The following is a 16763-nucleotide window of genomic DNA, read 5'->3' as shown; positions in this document are numbered from 1 at the left end:
TATTAATACAATTTGCAAAAAAGGAGGATCTTAACAAGCTTTGGGGAAGTGCATGGGGAATATGGTATAATTTTTAAAATATAAAATATTGTCTATACATAGGCCTATGAATCCACCTGCTGACCGGCTGTCAACATTGAGCAATTTATTTTACAGGCGGTTATATGTGACCATACCAACAACCTATATAAGGCAAACATTTCAAAATGACATTATGTCTGAATCAAGTCAATTCTATTCTGAATCAATTCAAAGCATTAGGTTTTCACGAAAAACACTTATCACATTCGATTTTTTTGTGCCCAATCGTACATCATAACATAATGATAACATATCGTAACATGTCTATTTGCTCAGACACAAAATTCTCCATTAATTGTCAATGGGAATAAGCCGATTTGCTCAGACACTATGGCGTAAAATTCTCCATTCATTGTCAATGGGAATAAGCCGATTTGCTCAGACACTGACGTAAAGTTCTCCATTCATTGTCAATGGGAATAAGACGATTTGCTCAGACACTATGACGTAAAATTCTTATCATTGTATACATCATCATACATCATCTCATTCCGGCCAGTCAGAATTTGCGTCCTCACCTTCGTCTTCAATGTTTGTGTTACGCAATGTTTTGTTTACACAAACTATTTTTTCCATTCATTGTTAATGGCATTTAATGTTTGTGTAGGACAAAGTTTGTGTTAGCACATACACTAAAAGATGGACATAGGAGGGGCTATCAAAAAGGGAAAAACATGTACAGTATGGGGAAAAGGGGGGGGGGGCTCAGACTTTATTTACAGGGGCCAGTTTCAAATTGCAGATGTCAGTAGGTGCTCTTTGAGAGCGGTTTTGAAGGAGTCAAGGGATTCACATGTCTTAATTTTAGTGGCATAGGAGCTAAATTAATTGAATCCCTTGTTTGAGCCAAATCTGGGTTGCACGTGGTTTGTTGAACTCCCTCTGGGGTTGTGAGTGTGGACTTCGTTGACATTAAGGAAATATTTGGACAGCTACATGGGTAGTGTGTATCGAATCTTGAAGACCTGCATGATCCATTGCAAGGTGCTGCACTCTGTCGACAACCCTAAGCCATTCCAGCCTATCAAAATGGGCAGGGGTGAGGTGGGTTCGGGGAGTGAGGCCAAGTGAGGCCTGACCAGTTTGTTTTGGAAAGTCTGGAGCCTTGTTTTAAGGTGCTGCATGTGGTACCAAGAGGTGAAATTAATCTGAACATGCTGTGGTTCTCAAACTTTTATGTGCCAAGAACCCCCCAAACTGTTAGCCTATTTGGCCGTGGACCCCCATCTGAAAAGAGTTTGTGCCAGGACCCCCAGAAGAGATTTTCTTTTTGAATTGAAAATTATTCAAAATGTTCCATATTAAAAAACAAATAGCAGATGTAGCCTAATACAGCTAGCCTATAAACTTGCAGCGCGGCACGAAATGGTGCGATGTGAGCTTTTATATCTTCTATTTTTAAATAGCCATGGTAACAAGTTTTGCTGGGGACCCTCTGGAAAGGCCATCATGCACAAAGGCCATCATGCACAAAGGCCATCATGCACTTGAATGTGCATGCTGTAGGTATAGGCCGCTATACCATGCACTTCAGCGACGTATAAAGGCTCATACATAGTCTGGATTTTCGGTGGTGTGGTGACCACCGAACTACAACATGACGTCACGAGCCGCGGTGAAGAGCAAACCACCGCCACCACCCCAGCCCTTCTCTCTGTTTTTACTCACCACCGCTCAATGTTATTTCAGCTCCGGTGGTCAGCTCACCACCGGAGCGGTGGTCACCTCACCACCGAAAATCCAGACTATGTATGAGCCTTAAAGCCTTCAAAACCGCTCTCAAAGGGCACCTATACGGACAGCTGCAATTTGAAACTGGCCCCCATAAAATCTGAACCCCCCCCCCCCCCCTCCCTCCCTTTTTCCCCTCACCCTATGTTTTTTCCCTTTTTACCTCTATGATGATTTCCTGTTTTGGGCTATACAATACAATACAATACAAAAAGACAGTTAACAGTTTTTGTATTGAGTTGTGCTTGAAATGTACTGTAATTCTGCAAACTGTTAATAAATATTTCAATTAATCAATCAAAAATTGCTCTATACTGTGCTAAAATAATAATAAACAAATCTAATAAATTGCTTCTCACAAGGGGATATTTAAATAAACTTACTTTATTCTGTTCCGTTGCACAGAATAAATAACCTGACTCCGCCAGATGGGGCAGCAGAGATCTGGCGGCGTCAGGTTAAAGAATAAAGGGAACCTCCCTAATAGCCTACGTGATTTAACCTGACTCCGCCAGATGGGGCGCTATTGTGAAACAAATGTGAAACAAGACTCTTGAAATACCCAAATGGGAGCAACTAATGAGGGCAACTAAACCATATTGCTCTCATCATGGCAAGGTGGGACTCGTGGGTCATTTTGATATTGCATTGCGTTGCCTTCTTTTTCATTCATGTTCCCTGCTCAGGAAAATGATCAAATTGCATTGCATAACAAGTCAATGCTTCTAACATATTGCCCTCTGGCCCTCTTCCATAAAAATCCCCAGCAGACCCCCACTCAATCAGTAGGCCTGGCCTACCTTAAATAGTGCCACTATCTCGGTTAGCTTTTCATGCAGTTTAAACTGCATTGAAAAGCCTTATATAATATCGATCAGTCCGCCGATTGTTTGGAATCAAGGCGTGTTGTTCTCCATTGCCATGGAGACAACGAACAACTCATCAATCTACCTAACATAGGCTAGGCTCGATCGTGTCACCAAATGAAATGAAATGAAATGATTACTATATTTACCCAGGGTATCTGGGCTAAGCTCAATAACTTGTTTCCAGCCAGGCCCTGCTCATAGAACATTTCATCGTAGTGGTTCAATGCCTTGTTCAAGGGCACTTCAGCGGTGGTAATTTTAACGTGTCGGACCGCTGATTCGAACTGGCGACCTTCCGGTATCAAGACCGCTCCGCAATCCGTTCGGCCACCGCTGCCACTAGACTTGACACAGTTTAACGTATTTTTACATTCTGCAATTATTAGGGGTTTGCACCATTGATTGACAGCACGTACGGTAGAGTAAACACTGCGCTGTTTCTCCAAACTGGGCATGGCTTCTCCCATATACTCTATGCTTCTCCCTTACTTCTCCCTCTCCTCGTTGCAGTTCTCTCCGCAATGTTTACTTCCGCAATCACCACCACGACACAACGACTCTCCCGTGATGCATTGCGCGAATCAAACGGTAGTAGAAGGAAAGGAAGGTTTGTGTGATTGTTGTTGAGTTGACATGTCGCTCGTTTCTAGTTATTAAGAGTAAAGTGTACTTTTAAAGTACACCCAGCTGCCCAATAATTCATAAAGTGTTAACACGGCACCTGGCACAGACTAACGTAGTGATGACACTGGTATCTTTAACTAGGTAACGCGAAAACCCGCCGCGGGGCAACAACAATAAAGATTAAGAATGGAGAGACATTTCGCAGAAAAGCTTAATGTCCCCGAAGACTTTGCACCGAGTAAGTACTACAACATTGTTGAAATATCTAGCTGCCATAGGTTGACTTGACTAGCCCCACCTATGTCCAGCTTTGAGGGTTTGTGTAAACACAAACATTGTCCTAATACAAACATTGAATGCCATTGACAATGAATGGCCAGCTTATGTCTTGGTAAGTATTTTGTCACTGTACTGACATGGATGTCCGTTATTCAGAGCAGAGGACATAACAACCTAACATGAAAATAGAAATGATTTAAACATATTAATTGTGCCCACTATGACTGGACCAGTATACTTTCAAATCAAGTGTTATTGTGTTATTTAGGGAGCCTGGTGCCCCCATCCCATTTCATGTCAAGTGCTCAGTCTGCGCCTGGGGTACCTAGAGGTACCCTGAACCAAGGGACAGCACCTGTCTCCTCCTGGATGACACCAGCACTGACATCAACATCGCTTCCTCGCCCGTCCGATCCATGGCTTGCTATAACTCAAGCTCAGCAGGAAATCCTGAAATTAAAAAATGAAAACCAAAGGATTATGATGTTACAAGGAGACGACACAAGAGGACAGAACACTACAGTTCACCAGATCACCAGAACAAGGTAAAAATACAGTAGCAGATCTGCATTCTGCAAGCATGCTCATAGTGTGTCGCAACGTGACACACTGTGAGCTTGATTTGGTGTAAAGGGGGAAAAGCGCACCAAGTACAGAGGCAACTCATTTCCAGTTTTCTAGTACTGTAAGGATGGAGGGTTTAAGTGATGAAAGGCCTTGTATTTATACTGTACATATTTCTTACATCATCTCTACTGGGAGGAATATGAGACTTCTGAATTATTGTCGTTCACAGATGTGAGGAGAGAAGTGAGCAGTGGACCAGACGGGACACAGAATGGCGACTGGAAGTGGAGAAGTACAAGGCTGAGAGTGAGAGACTGAGAGGACAGGTGGAAGCATTGAAAGAGTCTGCAGGGAGGCACCGGGACGAGATGCGAGACAAAGAACGTACCCTCAGCAGGTAATATGTCTATGTAGTTGAGGCTCAGGGAGATTATGTGGACTTTGGTTTACACAGATCTGAATATTAAGAATAGTCCTTTCGGCAGAGTATGTTCTTTCGTAGTTGCTTTCCATTTAACATGTGACTGTGGTAGGATGAGAACATCCTACCACCATGGTTGGTCCTACCACCATGGTTGGTGGTAGGATGAGAACATCCTACCACCAACCAAAAATCCATGCATGTACAGCAGGGGTGCCCAAAAGGTAGATCGTGATCTACCAGTAGATCACAAAGGCTGTGCAGGTAGATCACATGACATGTCCCTAAAACATATATAATTTAAATATAAAAATATATAATTTGGCATCTGCCACTTGAATTAAGGTGACTTGATTGATTGACATAAAAAAATGGCCTGTTAAACCACAACAGATTACTTTGTTTTCAAGAGTGTTGAGCACTGAGATCAGTAGCATTAGAAAGGTTAAAGTTACATACAAAAACAAAAACTATTTCCATTTCCCCCCCTATATTTCCCATTCTAAGTGTGTTTGTCATGTTCTTTAAACTGCTAAAGGCCTAAATTGAAAATTGTATGTTCATACTGTACATTGTACAGTATGAACATACAATTTTCAATTTAGGCCTTTAGCAGACGCTCTTAATCCAGAGATTTACAGTAAGCAAGAATAACACATGCATTACAATGTGTTGTTAAACAATAAAGCTTCTTGAATCTTGAAATGCATGTAAAGAATGATGTCAACCATTATCTTCTGTACTGTAGGCAGAGTCTTGACATGGAGGCAATGCGTGACGAGCTGTGTATGGCCAAGACTCAACTGGACCAAATCCGACTGCAGCTCAATCAGAGCAGGGAGGATAAGGATAAAATGGCCTCCCAGGTAATGGCTGCCTACACACAGGACGGTTCACTACATGGGAATAGAAAATCACACCCGTGTGAAGTGAGGGCCGCTCTTATCATCGTACATCATTATGACGTAACATGTCTATTTGCTCAGACACTACGACGTAAAATTCTGCATTCATTGTCAATGGGAATGTAATGTTTGTGTAGGACAAAAATCTACACTAATAGCTGAATATAGGAGGGGCTAGCTCCCCTTAAAAAGTAGAATTCACGTACGTATGTAGTAAACTCACTTGTGAATATTGTTGGGAAGCTTTGATTCAACGCCTGTGTATTCAGTTAACCACCGTGCCTGGGGGCACGGTTGCGCAGTTGGTACAGTAGCACTGTCCTCACAGCTAGAATGTCCTGGGTTAGATTCCCGCTGGGGACGCTGTGGGTGCTGTGGTGTGTTATCTCCTCCGCGTCATCAGTGCCCATAAACTGGGTGGGGTTGGCATGTTCTCCCTAGGGTAGGTACCCTCACAAAAAACATGCAACTCGGCAGCACAGAACTACCTAGTCTCCACAACATCTACACCACTCGTATGAAAAAAGCCCACAACATCATTAAAGACACCAGCCATCCCGCAAATACCCTGTTCAAACCACTCCCTTCCAAAAAACGCTACCAGAGCATCAAATCTCGCACCACCCGTCTCAGTAACAGTTTCTTCCCCCAGGCAGTCAGGCTGCTGAACAGCTGACCTTGAACTGTATCGCACTGTATTGTCACTTCACTTTGCACTTTTTTCGTGTTTTTGTCTTTTTCTTTGCACTATAGATGTTTGTTTATGTCCTGTGTATATAAGACTGAGAGTGCTCTGAGCAAAATAAATGTCATTGTATCTATACATATGACAAATAAACCTGAACCAGTAATCCTGGTCTCTATACTGCCTCCCCCTGGCCAGCTGGGGCACCTGATGTAGGGGAAAGGAACTGGTTGGAATAATGTGTTCCTTCCACGCACTACGTCCAACTGGGGAAACTCCCCCCTGTCGGGTGAAAAGAAGCAGCTTGGTCTCCTCATGCAATTCAATTCAATTCAAAGGAGCTTTATTAGCATGAGAAAACAAACGTTTTCATTTCAAGTGTCGCAATGCAATAAAAACAGTTGAAAATGGGGAAACTATATACAGTTGGAGAGGGTACAGCATTTTGTAAACAGAGCTATGTCATGCATAGAAGGAAGCATGAGGTCAGTCCGTTGCTCTCCCCAGGTTGGCAGAGGGTTGACACTGTTTGTGGGATAAAAATTATATATAAAAACCAAAACACTTGAGCCTGATTTAAACATAGTTATAATTTGGTCCCTAGTCCTTTAGGGTATTTTTGTCACTGTATATTTGCACATCTGTGAAATTTGTCGTTTGAATTTACCCATCTTAACAGCATTAGGCACTATTAGTAGGTTAGGGGTTAAGTGTCTTGCTCAGGGACACTTCGACTCATACACCTTGGCTTGAACCTGGAACCTTTCTGTTTTCCCTCTCTATTCACTCAGCTATGGTGTATGATAGTGTTGTGTAACAAAAATAGCCCATCTACAAACTCACAGCAAGGTATATGCAAGGTCACAACAAGCTACTGTCCAAAATAGGGACACCACAGCTTGATAATGGTTAATATTCTCCCTAACTAATCTTTTTGCCTTGCATTGAACAACACTGTCTCCATATTCAGATTGAAAGACTAGAAGGGGAGTATGCAGAGGAAACGCTAAGGCTGAAGAGAGACACAGAGAGGAGCAGAGAAGAGGTTGAGAGGATGGGTCTGAAGGCTGAGATGGCCAGGTTGCAGGCAGGCGATGAGGCCAAACAACATAATGTTCGACTGGCAGAACAACTGGAGGAATCCCGGAGGAAGCATGAGATCGAGGTGATTGGAGCACATTTATTTACTGTAGACAGTATCCTTACTGGCCTACTACCGGCATGCGCACATTAGCCTCTCCAATTGATTCAAAATGCCGCAGCTCGCTTGGTCTTCAACCAGCCAGAATTCTCACATGTCTTCCCCCCTTCTCCGCTCCCTCCATTTGCTCCCGGTCGCTGCCCGCACAGAATAAAAAACTCTGATGCTGGCAATCGAAGCAAACAAAGGTATGGCACCCATTACAAACAGAACTGCAGACTCACGCCTAATCTTCCGCCGTAGTCTGAAAACCCACCTCTTCAGACTCTATCTTGGCCCATAGCACTTGCCCTAGCCCCGACGACTGCAAAGGCTCAACTTATGTAACTTAGATAGCATTTTATATAGACATAGCACGATTTATTTGTTTTTCATGTTTTGTCTAGCTGCAGCAGTTGATTGATGCCCACAGCACTGAACTGGTATCTGCAAGACAAACAAATGGCAATCTACAGGGTCGACTTAATTCCGTGACCTCAGAAGTAATGCAGTTGAAGAGCAGTCTGATGGAAGTGTCTGCCGAGAGAGATGGCCTGAAAGAGAATCTAAGGTACCCTGTTCAATCTAAAATATCCATTATGGCCACACTGTGATGCTGAGTTTTAATTAAACTTTTAAAGTGCATTGTACAGAGTTCCCCTGATATTGATTGGGTATTGTCACTTTACTTTTATTTTTTCCCCCCAGCCAAATAGGAGAAGCGTTTGAGACCCAGTCAGCAACGTTGCAGAGTCTTAGAAATTACATTGGACAACTTGCCCCTGAGAGAGGAGAACAGGAGAGACTAACTGAAATGGTTGAGGTAGAGAAATCAATGCACTGTTCTTCTGTACAATGACAAAAGTGTGCATGTCGGAAGCACCGTTCTCAGCAGTGATTAGATATATATTTTTTATTGTGGATTCAGAATGTATGCTGTACATTCTAACATTTACCACTTAAACTACATCGTAAGACAGCAAAAATAACTTCTACAAGCTCACAGCATTGTGAGCTAGTATATTATTTTCACTATTTTTGAAAAACATCTTTGTTGACAGTCACAGAAATAGGGATACCAGGCTTCTGATGTGTATAATTCTGTTGCTCGATTATGACAAAAATCATAATTATTTTGGCCAATACTAAGATCATGACTTGATTACATGATTAGACGTTGACTTTATTGAACTTATTTTATTTGGTCATAGTCATAGAACATAATTATGACCTTGTGGTGCAGACACCATTTTGTAACAAATCTTGCACAGTATTGTTAACAAGATAAAACAAGCATCATTGTAAAACGTAATTAGTTTTATCTTAATTGTTGGATGCCAGAATTGTAATTAATGTGTATTGTGGACATAACTTGAATCTCATTACATAGAGGCTGAATAAGGAGAAGGGGGCCCTTCAGATGACCACAGAGCTTTTGACAGTTAGACTAAACTCTGCCAATGAGATATTGGCCCTCCAAGAGGAGAAAATGGTTAAAACTGTAAGTAAATGAAATATTTCAGTGGAAATGCACTTAGCTTCACTAATCAAATTAAGCATAAGTTCAGCATTACATGATACAATGCTTCCCTTCACTTGAACGTGTTACTATACCGCTACATATTTCAATTGAAATAAAGAGACTACATGCTTATATCAACCACTTGCATATAATGACCTACAAGCGCCTGTTAATGTTGTGTGTGTGTGTGTGTGTGTGTGTGTGTGTGTGTGTGTGTGTGTGTGTGTGTGTGTGTGTGTGTGTGTGTGTGTGTGTGTGTGTGTGTGTGTGTGTGTGTGTGTGTGTGTGTGTGTGTGTGTGTGTGTGTGTGCGCACATCTGTGTGTGTGTGTGTGTGTGTGTGCGCGCACATCTGTGTCTGTGTGTGTGTGTGTGTGTGTGTGTGTGTGTGTGTGTGTGTGCGTGCACACATCTGTGGATGTGTGCGTGCGCGTGTTAACACTATTATTGTCCACAGACGTTATCAGACCCTCTGCTGAAAACTGGTTCCAAAGGACTAAGAGTTCTACAGCTCTGGAGAGAGAGAGTCTTTATGTTATGTGTCCAGCTTCGCTCAAAGGACATTGAACTAAGAGCAGAGAAGGACGGACTCCTCTCAACGGTATGAACTATGAAGACTCACACCGCTGAAACACAAGTGGTTACATGAGACGACGCATATTAGAACACATTGGCACGAGGACATACTGTACAGTGTACAGTATTGAGTTGTTGATTATTATTATTATTCTTTAACACATTTTGACCTGACAACTGATTCTACAAATGTCTTCTAAAACATGACAGTTTTTCTGAAAAACCTGTTTCTATGTCAGTTGTTCTCAAACATTTTCATCTCAAGGACCCCCAAATATATATGTAATTGGCTATCTGAAAATATGTTGTTCCAGCAGGGACCCCCTAGAAGCAAAGATTTGAGTTAAAAACGTTCTGCTCTGAAAGAATATATATTCAAAGATTTGCGCCACATTTTCAAGTTTTCTAAAATTGCAGACCTACAAGCTACGAGCTTCTAGATCTGCTATTTTTCAATAGCTAAAGTATAACATAATGCTTTAAACACCAAAAGGGGTTCCCGCCCTAAATGCTTCTCTAATGTTAGATGCTCTTTGCCTGCTTGTTGTTTGGTTTACAGATCCAGTCCATGGAGCAGCAAGTCAAACAGGAGCAGTACCAGGCCAGTGTGATCCAACACAGTCTGCATGACCGCATCGCTGAGCTGGATCTGGAGAGAGTGGCTAGGGAGGTGTGTGCAAGAACAAATCATACGGGTTTCCGTTTACAGTACACGAGTATATCGAACTGTTTTCACAATTGTGTATTAGGTTTTGTACAAATGATTCTGATAGCAGCATATGGGGTTTGTCTTCCCAGACAGTGAAACAGGAGCTGGCCCAGGTTGCCAAAGAAAACTTAGAACTGAAGTCCCAGAGTCAGAAAGCAGACTCTGATATGAAGACCTTGACGGAAGCATTCCAGAGGTAAGTTTACCTTCATACAGTGAGTTGATCCCGTTAATCAATAATGAACAATGTTAATGAAATGGATCAATAACTAAAATGGCCTGTACATTTACATCCCATAGAGAGCTAGAGCATAGTAACCACCACATTACGTACCGTACCTACCAAAATGAAATGTCTTTACTCTTTGTAATGTCTGAACCACATTTTCAACACATACTTTTACTGGCTGAATATCTCTGTACTATATATAGATTCAGGGTTGAATTTGAGGCCAAAGTGGCAGAAGTGGACGCAGCTCAAGGACGACTCAACATGTTTACCCAAAGGCTAACGTTTGCTAAAAGAAGAGTACAGACAATCCAAGGTATAGTTGCAGGTGTTGAACAATATCACATCACACGTTTGTGTGTCAGAATAATTTTGGAACTTGAAGTTATTATATTGTTGCTTCACACAGGGCTGATAATGAGGAAGGAGGCTCTGCAGAAAGTCCAGCAGTCTGCTAGAATGACAGACCAGGCTGATGACGGGTAGGAGTTTATCAGCTGTTTTCGCGACATTCAAAATACATGCCAGGTTGTGCTTATAACCACGCCCCCGGGCAGGCATAGTTTTACTGAGGTTAGGTTTAGGTATAGTTTTACTGAGGTTAGGTTTAGGTATAGTTTTACTGAGGTTATGGTTAGGTATAGTTTTACTGAGGTTAGGTTTAGGTATAGTTTTACTGAGGTTAGGTATAGTTTTACTGAGGTTAGGTTTAGGTATAGTTTTACTGAGGTTAGGGTTAGGTATAGTTTTACTGAGGTTAGGTATAGTTTTACTGAGGTTAGGTTTAGGTATAGTTTTACTGAGGTTAGGTTTAGGTATAGTTTTACTGAGGTTAGGGTTAGGTATAGTTTTACTGAGGTTAGGTATAGTTTTACTGAGGTTAGGTTTAGGTATAGTTTTACTGAGGTTAGGTATAGTTTTACTGAGGTTAGGGTTAGGTATAGTTTTACTGAGGTTAGGTATAGTTTTACTGAGGTTAGGTTTAGGTATAGTTTTACTGAGGTTAGGTTTAGGTATAGTTTTACTGAGGTTAGGGTTAGGTATAGTTTTACTGAGGTTAGGTATAGTTTTACTGAGGTTAGGTTTAGGTATAGTTTTTACTGAGGTTAGGGTTAGGTATAGTTTTACTGAGGTTAGGTATAGTTTTACTGAGGTTAGGTTTAGGTATAGTTTTACTGAGGTTAGGGTTAGGTATAGTTTTACTGAGGTTAGGTTTAGGTATAGTTTTACTGAGGTTAGGGTTAGGTATAGTTTTACTGAGGTTAGGGTTAGGTATAGTTTTACTGAGGTTAGGGTTAGGTATAGTTTTACTGAGGTTAGGTTTAGGTATAGTTTTACTGAGGTTAGGGTTAGGTATAGTTTTACTGAGGTTAGGGCTAGGTATAGTTTTACTGAGGTTAGGTTTAGGTATAGTTTTACTGAGGTTAGGGTTAGGTATAGTTTTACTGAGGTTAGGGTTAGGTATAGTTTTACTGAGGTTAGGGTTAGGTATAGTTTTACTGAGGTTAAGGTTAGGGTTAGGTATTGTTTTACTGAGGTTAGGGTTAGGTATAGTTTTACTGAGGTTAGGGTTAGGTATAGTTTTACTGAGGTTAGGGTTAGGTATAGTTTTACTGAGGTTAGGGCTAGGTATAGTTTTACTGAGGTTAGGGTTAGGTATAGTTTTACTGAGGTTAGGGCTAGGTATAGTTTTACTGAGGTTAGGTTTAGGTATAGTTTTACTGAGGTTAGGGTTAGGTATAGTTTTACTGAGGTTAGGGTTAGGTATAGTTTTACTGAGGTTAGGTTTAGGGTATAGGGTTAGGTTTAGGCTGTCAATCACAGCGACTGACCAATCACAGTGCGTCCTTGCACAACCCAGATCGGTTTTGGAATGACCGAGCTGTATTCCTGTCGGCAACAAGCTGACTATTGACCATATCCACACAGTGGCCAGTCACTTACAACTGGAATTGTTTGTTGCTCACAAAGTGAACAGTTGAACAGGATGCATAATAGAAAATGTAATTATAATGACATTGAATCAATATATTTTTAATCTGCAGAAAATGTTTTTTTGTGGCTTTCGCCTTTATTTTATATTTTTTATGGAGGGACAGGAAATGGGGAGAGAGATGGGGGGGGACATGCAGTAAAGGCCGTCGGGATCAGGAGTCGAACCCGCGGCACACTGCCAGACTGGATTACCAGCCAAGGTGCCTGGACCACTGAGCCATGGCCCAGGCCTCGAATGCACAGTTTTGACAATTGTACTGCTCTAGTATTAATTTTAGCACACAGTTACAGTCCTGTCAGCCATAGAATCCTTACTTAAAAGGTATTGTTTTGGGAGATGTTTTGCTCGTATGTTGTATGCCGTCCTCATTGCATCACCACCTTTCTTTGCGTATGTTTTACATGGACAGTATCCAAAGCCTCCAGGCAGAGGTTAACTCGGTGTGCGAAGAGAGAGACAACTTGACACTGGAGCTGAAAAGAACTCCAGAGCTCATCCAGAACGCCGTGGCTGATCTTAGAGAGCAGTGTGAGTAAAGTAGTAGTAAGTAGTAGTAGCCTTGCCGAGCCATGAGGCCCATAGGGCAGGAGCCTATCTCCTGTTTCTGTAGCGTGAGGCAGCTTGATGTACTGTACAAGTACACCCCCTGGACATGACGCTAGTATGTCGCAGGGACTTACCCCCAATCCAACCCTTGATGCTGAGTGTCAAGCAGGGAGGCACTGGGTCCCATTTTTAGAGTCTTTGGTATGACCCGGCCGGGGATTGAACCCCGACCTCCCAGTCTCAGGGCGGACACTCTAACCACAAGGCCACTGAGCTGGTTATAGTAGGTTATAGCAGTGTGAGCATTTGTACAATTCTGTACTTTACACTCGCCACCAACAATCTTGTTTTTTTTAAGTTACATTGCATCTCTCCATGTGTCTTCCAGTTGAGAGTAAACTGCGGCAGCAGCGACAGGAGTTGGAACAGAGTCAGGTGGAGCACCATGAGGCGGTGTCTGGCAGAGAGGAGGCTCAGCAGACACTGCAGCGTCTCCAGACACAGCTGGAGGAGACTAACATCAACCTGGCGCAACTCCGCTCCGAGCTGCACAGTCAGCGGGAACACAGTGAACAGGGTCAGACAGACATCACATGACACTGCCCTTATACCCACATCACGACCGTCCCTTATTTTATACATGTATTCAGTCAAGTCTTTTGGTGCTTGTTGATTTCTTCTCTCTCTCTGTCGATTCTTCCTCTAGAAATGTGTTAAGATTCAGTCCATCTCCCCCTGAGGTAAATTGAAAATCAGTGCTGGACTGTGTTTCTCATTACCCGAGATGCTGAAGTGTTTGTTTTTGTTGTTTGTCATCAGCCCTGCGGGAGACGGTGTCTGAGACGCAGAGCCGCTGTGCCGAGCAGCTGAGGGAGATGGAGGCTCAACTTAACAGTGCCAGGAGAGAGCACACTAAAGCAGGTATGAAGTAGCCTCGGTCCCAGGCTCACTTAACTGCGAAAAAGAAGAGCCTGGTCACAACCTAGGACAAATAAGCTATCTAAGGCAGGACTTCCGCCGTGTAACCCCCCCCCGGAAGTTAACGTTTTTTGACCAATCGCCGCGTTGTGTTCCCGAAAATGTATTCCCGCTGAAATGATCATTGGGTGGGGACTAGTAAACACAGCCGCACCGCGTGACGTAGTTATCTTACACGCAACACTTCCGCCACTTCCGCTGATAGTCTTTTCAGCGTAGGTCCTGCCCAGGGTGGGTATGAAGGCATTAACTAGCCACCTGTCGCACCTGATCACCAGGGGGTGATCAGGTGTGATCAATTGGCTAATTTTGTCCCTGTCCAGAGCCCGGGCAGAGGCTTTTGTGTCAATGTGATGTCAGAACAGGCCATAGATATATGGGCCCTGTCCAGATCCCGGGCAGAGGCTTTTGTGCTGGTTCTGGACAACGGTGTATCTGACGGACTCAAATTTGTCAAATGAAGTCGGTGGGGCGAACGGTTCCCGAGTTACGTGGATTGCAGACGTACGTACGCACAGAGACTTGGTGCATTTATAGATTTTAAGCAAACTTAACGAGTATACAGGATCCCCTAGGAAAAATATTTTGAGACCTATCTCTTCCTCAAAATCTGCACGATCAAGACCACGTAGGGATTGTTTATCCGGTACCTTTTATTATAATTGGGATTGATTATCTGATCGTACACTGCATTTAAAATCCATGCGATTTAACACTTAAACACAACTGATACAAGAAACCTAAATTGATTTTGTGCTCAAACGGTGCCCAATGAGTACAATGTTAACTATGAATGTCTATTCTCTCTCTGGCCATTTCTCCTTGAGAAATGTGTTAAGATAATTTAATCTCCTCCTGAGATCCTGAGCAAATTGATCAGTTGAAATATTTCCATAAATTATTCTCAATTATAAGATTATTGTGTGCAAGATGTAAACGTATTAGTGACTATGACTTGACTGTTTCTCTTGTCTCTGCCTGCAGTGATGACTTTGAGACAGTTTGAAAGGAACGCAGCGAGGGAACGGGATCAGGAGAAGGAAGGGCAGCATTTGCAGAGTGAACGCACAAAGAGAGAGTTGGAGGATTTGCATAAGCAACTGAGACAGAAGGACAAAGACAAAAACCTACTCTTGGTGAGACATTTAATACAAGGCCAAGGAGTTAATGAATTTAATTAGTATTTATTAACAGTTTGCAGAATGGGTACATTTCACATGAAAGCACAACTCAATACAAAGTCTGTTACTGTGGACGACACCCTGATAAATCATTACACTTGTTTACAACAGGGTCCACCATTTTCTATGTATGGTAACTATGATAAACCTCTATCATGCTGTTTTGTTTGTCTTCATTTGGGCTGAATTGTGTTTTACAGGCCACTATTCATGAGAGAGGACTCATGAACGAGTACAAGAAGGCTCGCACCACGGTGCTGCAGCACTCGATTTCTCTTGGGGAAACGGCACGGCCTTCAGAGAAGAGTGTTGTCAGAGCGCAAACCCAGCTCCATGCCAAAGGTAAAGCTGCTCTGTGTTGTGAGGTTGTAGCTCTGCTATGTTCGGTGCACGACACCCACACGCAACTATGACTTAAAGGCATATTCAGTGATTTCACTTAATTAAAAAAAAAACTCAAAAAATTTTTTTTCTTTTGATAATCCTCCCTACTATAGAGTGTGCTGACCATATAAGGAGTTCCTCCCTGTCCCCAGTTCACCCCTGGGGTCAAAAGACCGTAGGTTTTGTCTTTAGCTAGGGTTAGCCAGCCTTCATCCAATCAGGATGAGAGGGGCCTGTTGCGTGTGTCCCCCACTGTAGAGCGTGTGCATGTGCACAAATCACCCAAATCACTGAATGCTCCTTTAACCTCCTTCCTCAACATAATAGCCACTGTTACATTGACTATCCACACCTCTGACCATTTGACTAAACCTGACCAATGGTCTGTTTGTGTTCTGTCAGAGACCCTCCTGTCTGTGCTGGATGACCTCCAGGCTCTCAGTGCTGCGGTGGTCAACAGTTCAGAAGACTCCGCTGAGGAGGAGGGACACGTGGACAGTGTAGGGCCACCGGTAGCCAATCCACACAGCTGATACTAGTCAAGTAAGGTTTTCTACATCCGTCACTGCTTTGACGATTCCGAAATAATCGCCAAAGCAGTGACGGGTTTGAGCAATAAAAAGGTCTTCATATGACTAATGCATTGCTTAAAGTTCTCAGTCCTGAGGATTTCATAGGGTTCATTTAATGAGATCAGTGCAGATTTGCAAAAAATCTTTTTCAGTCTTGGGATTTTTTTTGCTTTAAGCCCTGCTAATGTCAAGCAAATAAATGTGTCTGGAAAGGCTGGATTAGTTTTTGATTGTCTGCAGGGCCAGACCAGACACAGATGACTTCATAGAGACACAGTGGGCTTTTCCTTGTTCCTTGTGCCTCTGTGCAAAGTGGAGCCTGACAGGAATATCAAATAAATACAAAACTTGGCTCCATCTTCCTCACTGGTGTGGAAGACCGATGAACGCACTGAGATGGGATCTGTAGTGTTTTTTAACTAGCTTTACCATGCTTATTTTTTGTCATGTCTTATTTGTAAACGTGATCTAATAAATTATTTTTCATATTTACGAATATTTGTAATTCAAATGTTTATTTATTTTTAACCTATTTTGAGCAGGAACCCCTTTTGGTGTTACAACAATAATTTAGCTATTGAAAAATAGCAGATCTACAAGCTCATAGCGCGCCACCGAGTGGCGCGCTACGAGCTTGTAGGTCTGCTATTTTTGAAAAATCGTGAAAATATTTATTTCAGAAAACTGGAGGATTTAGAAGACATTTTTTTAATTTTGACGTCAGGCCTA

The 16763-nt window shown here is 42.4% G+C and overlaps 1 protein-coding gene across 2 annotated transcripts; it reads left to right on the top strand.

Moving 5' to 3' along the window:
• Nucleotides 1-3196: 3196 nt before the first annotated feature.
• cchcr1 (coiled-coil alpha-helical rod protein 1) lies at nucleotides 3197-16530 on the top strand. Of its 2 annotated transcripts, XM_079507299.1 has the most exons (20): nucleotides 3203-3288; nucleotides 3447-3543; nucleotides 3853-4129; nucleotides 4381-4548; nucleotides 5321-5438; nucleotides 7133-7327; nucleotides 7750-7913; nucleotides 8051-8165; nucleotides 8733-8843; nucleotides 9321-9464; nucleotides 9999-10109; nucleotides 10238-10344; nucleotides 10581-10693; nucleotides 10787-10859; nucleotides 12783-12901; nucleotides 13308-13496; nucleotides 13739-13840; nucleotides 14882-15033; nucleotides 15279-15420; nucleotides 15865-16530. In XM_079507299.1, exons 2-20 carry the CDS (start codon nucleotides 3492-3494, stop codon nucleotides 15993-15995), a joined length of 2583 nt encoding a protein of 860 aa, XP_079363425.1. In that variant the 5' UTR covers nucleotides 3203-3288; nucleotides 3447-3491; the 3' UTR covers nucleotides 15996-16530. The 2 variants fall into 2 exon arrangements, with proteins under 2 accessions (XP_079363426.1, XP_079363425.1); XM_079507300.1 differs by having other exon boundaries at nucleotides 3197-3543; nucleotides 7756-7913.
• The last annotated feature ends 233 nt before the right edge of the window (nucleotides 16531-16763 follow it).

The sequence above is a fragment of the Electrona antarctica genome (genome assembly GCF_951216825.1).
Source record: "Electrona antarctica genome assembly, chromosome: 8".
In the NCBI taxonomy this organism is placed as follows: Eukaryota; Metazoa; Chordata; class Actinopteri; order Myctophiformes; family Myctophidae; genus Electrona; species Electrona antarctica.
This window is presented reverse-complemented; position numbering and strand designations above follow the sequence as displayed.

Coding starts and splice junctions, on each gene's coding strand:
- cchcr1 (XM_079507299.1), top strand. CDS start 3,492: ATGGAGAGACATTTCGCAGAAAAGCTTAATGTCCCCGAAGACTTTGCA. Junction 7,914..8,050: donor GGCCTGAAAGAGAATCTAAG/GTACCCTGTTCA, acceptor TTTTCCCCCCAG/CCAAATAGGAGAAGCGTTTG. Junction 9,465..9,998: donor AGGACGGACTCCTCTCAACG/GTATGAACTATG, acceptor TTTGGTTTACAG/ATCCAGTCCATGGAGCAGCA.